The 9650-nt window shown below is 30.9% G+C and overlaps 1 protein-coding gene across 10 annotated transcripts; it reads left to right on the plus strand.

The window, feature by feature from the left end:
* The first annotated feature begins 2830 nt into the window (after positions 1-2830).
* On the plus strand, positions 2831-7655 carry LOC107629530 (uncharacterized). 10 transcript variants are annotated; one of them, XM_016332344.3, is made up of 11 exons: positions 2848-3158; positions 3275-3336; positions 3422-3808; positions 3942-4080; positions 4290-4505; positions 4755-5042; positions 5273-5345; positions 5502-5641; positions 6188-6373; positions 6497-6585; positions 7265-7655. In XM_016332344.3, exons 8-11 carry the CDS (start codon positions 5612-5614, stop codon positions 7536-7538), a joined length of 579 nt encoding a protein of 192 aa, XP_016187830.1. In that variant the 5' UTR covers positions 2848-3158; positions 3275-3336; positions 3422-3808; positions 3942-4080; positions 4290-4505; positions 4755-5042; positions 5273-5345; positions 5502-5611; the 3' UTR covers positions 7539-7655. The 10 variants fall into 10 exon arrangements, with proteins under 10 accessions (XP_016187829.1, XP_016187832.1, XP_016187830.1 ...); XM_021118139.2 differs by having other exon boundaries at positions 5531-5641; XM_016332343.3 differs by lacking the exon at positions 4755-5042 and having other exon boundaries at positions 2831-3158.
* The last annotated feature ends 1995 nt before the right edge of the window (positions 7656-9650 follow it).

The raw sequence follows: 9650 nt of genomic DNA on the forward strand, positions 1-9650 counted from the left end.
AAATAATATTAAACACCAAAAATAAATTTCATAAAAAAATCTAAACATATTAAACATACTTTAGGAAAGTTTTCACATGTGCCAGGACACTTTACTGATATATTGCTAGGTGAATACTACAATGAAAATTTTATAATTGTCTTAATGTGAATATATTTTTTTTTTTTACCCTTGGATGATGGATTGTATACTTTAGGAAAGTTTTCACATGTGCCAGGACACTTTACTGATATATTGCTAGGTGAATACTACAATGAAAATTTTATAATTGTCTTAATGTGAATATATTTTTTTTTTTACCCTTGGATGATGGATTGTATGTTTAGATTTTGATATTTATAAAATTGTTATTTTTGTTTAAAATGTGGCTAAATAAATAAACCACACTTTTAACCAAAGCATCTTCATGAGAATATATTTTTGCCATTTTCATTGTAGTATCCACCATATTGCTATGCCATAATGCAGAACCGTTGAGATATATATTAAAAAATTATAAAGGTGGAGATAGATTGGTAGAATTATATAGTAGAGTAAAGAGACAGAGGGTGTTGGCTGTTCTTCTAACAGGTTGAAACATGAACCAAATTAGAGTTGGTGAGAATTACATAGTGGGCAGTAGAATGTGTTTTTTGTCTTTTTGTGAAGCCATTGTTTGGAACCAAGCGTTGGGAGTGTTGTGGCCTTGTGAGAGCCGATGCAAAGATTGGGAGAATGAGTAACACTATAACAACGAGAATGTGAGATGGAACTATTAGATTTAATTTAGATGTGACAACAATAATATGTGTGACTATTTCAACAAATAAAATTTATATCCCGACCAAAAAAATAAATAAAATTTATATTAAGATGTTATTTTTTATTACAACAAATAAAATATAAAATAAATAAAATATATTTTAATTTACGATATATGATAGATAGATTATTTTATATAGCTATTAAAAATATGTTAAATAACTATGTTTGTTAAAAATATTAGTAAAATAGATTTTTATTTAAAATATTACATGTATAATTACATACAATTTAAAATATTACATGTATATAACGGTAGATACATATATATTTCATAATGAATTTATAATCATGTTATTTTTTATTTGTTTATAAGAGCAGATAAAAAAAAAAAGTAAATTTGGTTTAATCAAAATAAATACGAGCATTTTCAATATATATAAATAAAGTAATTATTTTTTATTACTATTTTATATGTTATTTATTCATATTTTAATATGTTCTATTATTAAGGTTATTAATATTTTTTTAAAAAAATTATTTTTATTTATTAAAATTCAAATTTTATAAAAAGTGATATATTTAATGTGTACAAGTTATTTTGACCCATTTTAAACACTCATTGCTTATAATTTGTCTTAATCGAATTAATTGATCATTAACCTATTTTTATTTTAAATATTTGAATTTGGTAAAAATCATACACTCTAAGTTTAACTTATTCTAAATAATTATTTGTAAAATCGAATGCTAAGTCGATGTTAAAATGAATTGAATTTGGAACTCTTGTTTACGTCAATGAAAACTTGCAAAAACATGTCTACCAAACAAAATTAATATGTTTTGTGTTGTTCATAAGTCAGTGTTCAAGTCCAAATAAATGTGATATTAATTGTATAACATTGTTGTGAAATCAATTTATTTGAATTTGTAGAAGTTTATAATTTGATCGGAAACAATGTTAGGATAGTTTTCCATCCGATAAACATATAGATTTCCATATTAAAATTATAGTTTCACCACTGCCGACCACCATCATCCATGTGTTACTGCCACGCTGGAGGCCGAACAGCTCAGCGCTGGTCGTTCCTGGTTTTTCGTGGCTCCTCCAAGTCGTTTTTGCTTTTTTGTCGCTTGCTGCCTCATTTTTTTCCATGCTGAACCGCCTCTTATTTCGCCTGTGTTCTACTTCTCTTTGACTGTTGGTTTTGTTGTTTCAGTCACCTTATCTGTTTCCAGATCTGGTTCACTGAGTTGTCTTGGTTCTTCTTCCTGTGTTGCTGCTGCTCCTCCTCCATGATAAGAGGTTTTGGCTTGCGAAGGTCCTCCTTGGCTAATGGTACACCATCATTTCTACTTCTACCTAAGCTTTGTAGTTTGACCGTAGTTTTTCACTTTTTCTTCTACTTGAGTCTCTTTCCTCCAAATATCATTTTGTGTGTCTCAACCATTTACTAGAGCGCCTCTAGCATGATAATTCAAGTATGGGTGAACACAGGTCGAGTTGGTTCGAATTTAGAGTGAAATTAGAACTGAACCAATTGAATTGTAATTTGTTCGATTTGGTTCGGATTTACGTATTTTTGTGTATGTACCCGAATCAAACCAAATCGATTAAGAAACGGATTGGTTCGGTTCGGATAATTAGGTACCCGATGAAACAAAAATTCATAAAAAAATGAAATTTTTATCTTAAAAATTCTGTAAGTACAATAAACATGTAAAATCAATAGAAATAATCCAATCATATTTACCACCAAATATATTAAAAACTAAATACATTAAAATCCAAATATATTAAACACTAAAGACATTAAAATCCAAACATGTTAAACACCAAACACGTCACTACTAGAAAACTAGTTATTACAGACGGATATTTTCGACGGATTTTATCCCACGGAAATACAGACGGAATTTTAGAGGGATTTTTTGTCGAAAAACAAAAAAAATGAATTAGCATAAATTACAGACGGAAAACAAAATCCGTCGATAATTCTATCGGCAAAAGTAATTTTTTTCCATGGAAAATAGTTACAGACGGAAAATCCGTCTGTAATTTAAAATTTTCTGTCGAAAATATTGAATTAAACCCAAATGAAACTCGACCTTCTTTCAGCTTCTTCCAAATGAAACACGGCTTCTTCTTCCCTCCGTAGCACAAGCTACTTCTTCTCTTCGTGGCTGCTACTTCTGCTTCTTCCGCCACTGCCACTGCCGCCGTTGCGTCGCACAATCTCTCTCTGTCATCCCTTGCGTCGCACGAGATCCCTCCACCGCCGCTCTTGTCGCATCTACTCCCATCGTCGCAGAGCTCTCTCTGCCGCCGCTCTCATCGCATCTGCTCCCTCTGGCTCCTCTTCCATCTAATCTCAACTCGCTCCCTCAGTTCTTCTCGTAACCATATCAAATTTCAGGTATATATATCCTGATTTTGTGATTCTGTTCTTCGTGATAAATTTTAGGGCTCAATTTTTCTATGCCAGTTTTAGGTTTATCATACTCTACTTTTGTGCTTTGTTTGAATCTACAGGTTTACTCTAATTTTGATGAATTATTTTCTGCAATCGAAGCTTTTTTGACCTAAAATTCATGGTAGGCCATTGCCTTTTATAGTTTTTAACTTTCATAGTTTGATATTGATTTTGATGACATTGGCTCCTGGTAAACTAATGTCCAGAGAGCAGCAACTGGAAGGAGACTATCGACAGCTTCACTCGCGATTGAGGACTCACTTGGAAAGTATAGCATTTTATGGTGGAGAGATGAGAGAAGAAGCCCATATTCAACAGAAGTTTAAGACCTTGGTTAGGCATTTGAGTAGTGTCCTACATGACCATTGGTGGTTTGGCATGATTCAGGACTTTTTATTGAAGTACTTTGGTGCTACAGTTGCTGTTATTCTGATAATTGAGCCTTTCTTTTCTGGCCATCTAAGGTCTGACAGTTCAACTTTAGGGCATGCAGAGATGCTAAGCAATCTAAGATATCATACTAGTGTTATTGTTTCCCTATTTCAGTCACTGGGAACTCTTTTTATTAGTGCAAGACGGCTCAATTGACTCAGGTATATTAAATCTGTCATTTATCCTTTTTAGAAGTTGATATCGGTTTTTATTCTTGGTATGTAGGCATATGTTATATACAAATCCTTGCAAAGTTCAAGCCTATATATTCTAAGTAAACTATATATTTTATAGTGGTTATGCTGATCGCATTCATGAGTTAATGGCTGTATCAAGGGAGCTAAGCCTGAAGAATGAGAAATCTTCACTCCAAAGACGAGGAAGTAGAAGTTTCATAAGTGAAGCTAACTACATTGAATTCTCTGGTGTCAAGGCAAGTGATTTCAATGAATCATCTATACACCTGAACTTGTCATTATGATTTTGTTATTATTTTGATATTGATGCTGCTCCCAAAATTCAGGTTGTAACTCCCACTGGTAATGTCTTAGTGGATGACTTGACTCTTAGGGTTGAGTCATCTTCTGTATTCATCAGTAGTTTTGCATCAATCTATCTGTCTTATTTTAATGTTTCTTTCAGAAAGGAGAATCAGATTCACTTAGAAAGTTCCCTTCTAAATCTTGTCCTTTAAGATACGGAACTACAAAGATTCAAGAAGATGCCCTCACTCTGTTTCAAGCTGCATTACGTGAATTTTTGGGCTTTTGCAACTCTAAGACTCATGGGAATGAAAATAACAACTGGGGAGTTACATCACTGTCTGTTTCTGCTAGTAAGATTGTCCCCATACCATCTGTAAGTTTGAAATGCTTCAGTTACAAATTTTCTCTCAACCTTAGAACAGTAAGCACATCATAAGGTTTTGAAATGCTTATTATATCATTGATATATATTATCAATAAGCTATATGTTCAATGTTTAGGTGCATACTTGCTAGCTTACCCTTTAAAAATTTTTCTTTTCACTGATCGTAACTCCTTAGCAAGTGATAGCTGTTTCTGTCACAGTGGTATTGAAATTTTTATCAAAACTGTATGTTTCCAGGGGACACATTCCATTGTAAAATATTTTGGTGGGCAAGTTCCATCTAGCTCATCATTTAATCAACCACTAGGCAATGCATTTGATGAAGCTGTACCAGGCAATGCATTTAGTCAGTTTTCTTAATGGAGTAACCTAGTAATGCTATGTTTATGCATTAAGTTGGCACCATCCTGTCCCAAAAAAAAAAAAGATGGTATTGTAATAAGTTGACAATGAGCTTCAAGGACCTATACCAATTTCTAGTGGCAGTGTACCTGGTCTTGATAAGTTGCACCATGCCAAACATTTGTGAGTCAACTCTTTTATTTTCTGCAATAAATGGCTTACTACTTTTTTAAAAGATATTTATCCAATTAGTGGGTAGAAGAGAAGACTGGTGGTCAAATACCTGCATCCACTGTTGCTTCTGTTTCCATTGAACTTTTTGTTCCTCTATTGATACAGAACTTCCCAATTCTACTTCAAATTCGAGTGATCAATTAATCGATCCTCTGTTTTTGTTTTTTTTCACTCTCCAGGTTGGAATTGAAATGCAGAGAAAAGCAACATTGCCGTCCAGGGACGCAAAAAGCAGCAATGCGAACAGCATGAGTAAGTTGTTATTATGATCTGAACCCTTAGGGGGTTGTTGATCAGTCTCTAAATATCATATAAGCTGAGGTGTTTCTTTATGTGTGCAGTATGGACTTTTTTGTTAGTTTAGGAGACCTAGTCTAGGCATGGATTTGATAACAAAGCTTAATATAGGTTATATTGGGTGGACTTTGCCTGGCCAGGCTCTACAACGGCATTTGTGGTGCTGAAGTTCTCTCTCTTCTATTTACTTGCAAGAACCAGATACAGAAATTTATGCAAGCATGTTGGATTCATTGAATGAATGCTTACAGGTTAGTATCATTAGATGATAAATATTATACAAAATTAGGGGGTGTTACACTCGAAGTTTGATACTTAACATTCTAATTGGAAATAAAATCTAGCTTCGCATATATTAGCTAACATCATAAGTGATGCTAATAAAGCCAAAACTAAAAGGTTTTGTTTATTTCATGTTTCATAGTTGATCTAGAATTCTAGATTAGGATATATATATATATATATATATATATATATATATATATATATATATATATATTTGTTGAATTGGTTATTAATCTGTTCAACCATTGCCCCTCATTTCCACGTGATAGTAAGTCTGCTCCACTTTGTAATTATTGTGGTTTTTGTAGTCTTGTTTTTAAAAATAATCATATATTATTATGCAAGAATTTTCACTCCCTCTTCACTATTAAGGTGGATGCCTATTGCTTGCTTCCTTTTGAAGACTCTTTTTGTTGTCACTTATTTATTTTATAATCAAATTATTACAAGGAAAGAGTAATTCCTGTGTAGCCTCAATCCAGTATGTGTTCTGATCTTTTTGTGTACTTCAGATTTCTGGGATGCTTTTGGATGAAAGCCAGGTCAAGTCCATTGTTGACGAGATAAAACAAGTGATCGCAGCTAGTTCAAGTAGGAAAAGAGAGAGGGCAGAGAGGACCAAAGCTGAAGATTTTGATGCTGAAGAGAGTGAGCTGATTAAAGAGGAAAATGAACAAGAGGAAGAAGTTTTTGATCAAGTTAGTTGTTTAAATTCGTTTTTAAAAAATCTAAGTTATGTTGATTGCTGGGCTACTGTCTTTATATTATGTTTGTACAGATCAATTCTTTGGTCATCCTTTCAAAACATTTATGTGTCCCAGGTGGGAGAGATATTGGAAACTTTGATCAAAACCTTCAAAGCCTCCTTCTTACCTTTCTTCGATGAACTGTCATCATATTTGACACCTATGTGGGTATATTCCTCCCAGAAGCTGTCACTTCTCTTCTCTAATTAGTTTTTCTGTTGATATTAACTGCATTTTTATTATTGAGCTGGTCATTTAGCATTTTGATTTGGGTACTAGATCATACTTGAAGTATATGTAACTGTTTATACTTTTCTGTTTTCTATGTTTTAGCTGCACTGAATTGTAGTGATGGCTCTAAAATGTAGGATCTGTGTGATAGCAGCAATCTCTGACCATATTATTTTTGGAATATTCTTGAATTCTTCAAGTCACACTGTTGAAAGCTTTAGTTCAACGATGAATCTTCATTCTTGCTTTGGGAATTTAATTTGGCTGTGGGTTATGTTCAAATAAATTGGGAGTTAGAGATGAGCCATTCATTCTGCAGGGTTAATTCTTCAGGGCAATAAAATTGCACACACACACACACATGAGCTCACATATTGCTTTTATATTAAATCATAATCTTTTCTCAACTGTTGGATATAGGGAACGGACAAGACACCTGAAGAGAGGAGAATTGCCATTTATATTAAATCATAATCATAGTCGAGGCATTATTGGTGCTTTGTAATTCCTAAGGGGAAATTATACAAGAGAACTAAAATATATATTATTGTCATTTATGTTAGTAATAAGCTGCATAAATATTCGATCTTAATGAATCTGAGATATTTACAGTTTGAGGCTACTGCTTCATCACCAGTCTGCAGTTGATGCTGATCAATTGGAAGGGTCTGTGACATCTCTATCAAATTTGGATGATTCTGATTCTTCTAAATATCTAGTTCGGAAGAAGGTTCAAGAATCCTTGGAAAACTTAAAGGAGGAGGCAGTTGTTCCTAAAAGGTCCATTCGATGGCAACTTGGTTCCAGTTGGATACAGCATCTGCAGAAACAGGAAACATCAAAAGAATTTTTTATATGGTCTTGTTATTTGCATAACTTAGTATAGTTGAACAATATATTGAGTTTATGTTTTGAATTATAGTTGATGTATCAACACACTTTGATATATGGTTGTTACTTATTATAGTTGATGATCAATACATTTTGTTTATGTTTTGAATTATATTGACTTGCTTGTTTATAGTACTTTTCTTTTAGTTTGATAATACGATGAATTTGTTTATTTTTTGAAATATTATAAATATTCGAATATAAATTAGATAAAAATTTATATTAAATTTATATTTATTTTGTATGAAAACAAGCTTATTTTGTAATTAGAAAAATAAAAAAATTCTATTTTACCTTAATGAAGGGTTTACAGACGGATTTTCTGTCTGTAATCAGAGTGTGAGATGATTTTGCAAAGTTTAAATTACAGACAGAAAATCTGTCGAAAAATCTGTCTGTAATTACAGACGAAAAATTTGTCTGAAAATCCGTCTGTAATTACAGACGGAAAATCCGTCGAAAATTTCGTCGCCTTCGGAAAATGGATGGAGAATTTACAGAGGGAAAATCCGTCGGTAACTAGTAAAAATTCGTCGGTAATTTTTCGACGGAAAAAAAATCCGTCGGTAAATAATTTCCGACGGGACTTTTACAGAGGGACAAAATCCGTCGGTAATTTTGTCGGTAACCAAAAATCCGTCTGTAATAAAGACTAAATCTGTCTGTAAATCTGTTTGTATTAAGCCATTTTCTAATTGTGCGTTAAAAGCTAAATATAAAAATGCAATAGAGAGAAAGTCAAAATCATTAAAAGATATATATATATATATATATATATATATATATATTAAATTTTTATTTTTTATTTAATTAATATATGGTCGGATCTGCGGGTTGGTTCGAATTCCGCACCCCAGAGCCGTTATTCGGACCAATTACTCGTTGGTTCTAAAACCAATTTAATTAGTTTGGTTCGGGTTCGGACAAATAATCGGGTACCCAATATCCGTGCTCACCCCTAAATCTATGATGGGATCAATTATCACAAATCCAAGACCTTTACATGTTCAACAATTTCATCATTTCAAATATCAATTTCATATATATATATATATATATATATATATATATATATATATATCATAAAAACAAAAATAAAAGTCACATATATAATTACTCAAAATATTATATATTCTAATATTAGCAAAATCATATAAAAATTCATTCTCTCTCACACACATGTTTGCTGCCAAGAATAACAAAAACTTGAAAAAAAGTGATTTGTTTTATTTTTGCTGACAGAAAATGGAAAAATAGAAAAATAATTTTATCTCGTTTTCGTTGATTATGTTTGCGTTACCTTTTAAAAATTATTTTTGCATTTATTGACTGCGAAAATGATACTAAATATATAAATTAGTAAATTTTTGTATTTTGAATTAAATTAAATTGACAAATAATTTTTTTAAATAAAAAATATCTATTTTAATTAACATGCATTATAATGCAATAGTAGATAAAAGAAAATTATTTTTTAGTGGTTAAATAAATTATGTGGTATTTATATGGTGATTAAAATGAGTCGAGTAGCTTTATCTCTTTCCCACTTTAACTACCTATCTAAGCAGCTATTACTTCTAGATGTTTTTGTCTTTTCATCTACCATGTGCTTAATTTATATTTGGCTTAAATTCATGTAAGTTATAAACTTGTATATTAATATTAATTTTGATATATAAAAAAAATATGTCAAATTATTTTTAATTATATTACATAAATACAAAAATCAGCCACTAACTATATAAAACTACATATTTAGTATTTATGAAAAAGTTTAATTATCTGGTTATAACAAATTTGATTTTTTTTCTATACTAAATATAATTATTCAGGTGATAATAATTTTATTAAAAAATTAAGTAAAATAATATATATTTAAATATATATAATAGTTGATTATTTATCTTTATAAAATATTTTTGTATGTAATATACACAAATATATAATAACTATATTTTTTTCAGATATTTTATTTTATTTGAATGCAAAATAAATATAATTAACAATAATAAATTTAATCTAATGATTATTCTAATAAAAATTATTCAATTTTATAATATTACAACAATATCATTTATTTCTTTTAATTAATAAATTCTTTACAGTC

The sequence above is a fragment of the Arachis ipaensis genome, chromosome B3, assembly GCF_059453495.1.
Source record: "Arachis ipaensis isolate K30076 ecotype BB chromosome B3, ASM5945349v1, whole genome shotgun sequence".
In the NCBI taxonomy this organism is placed as follows: domain Eukaryota; kingdom Viridiplantae; phylum Streptophyta; class Magnoliopsida; order Fabales; family Fabaceae; genus Arachis; species Arachis ipaensis.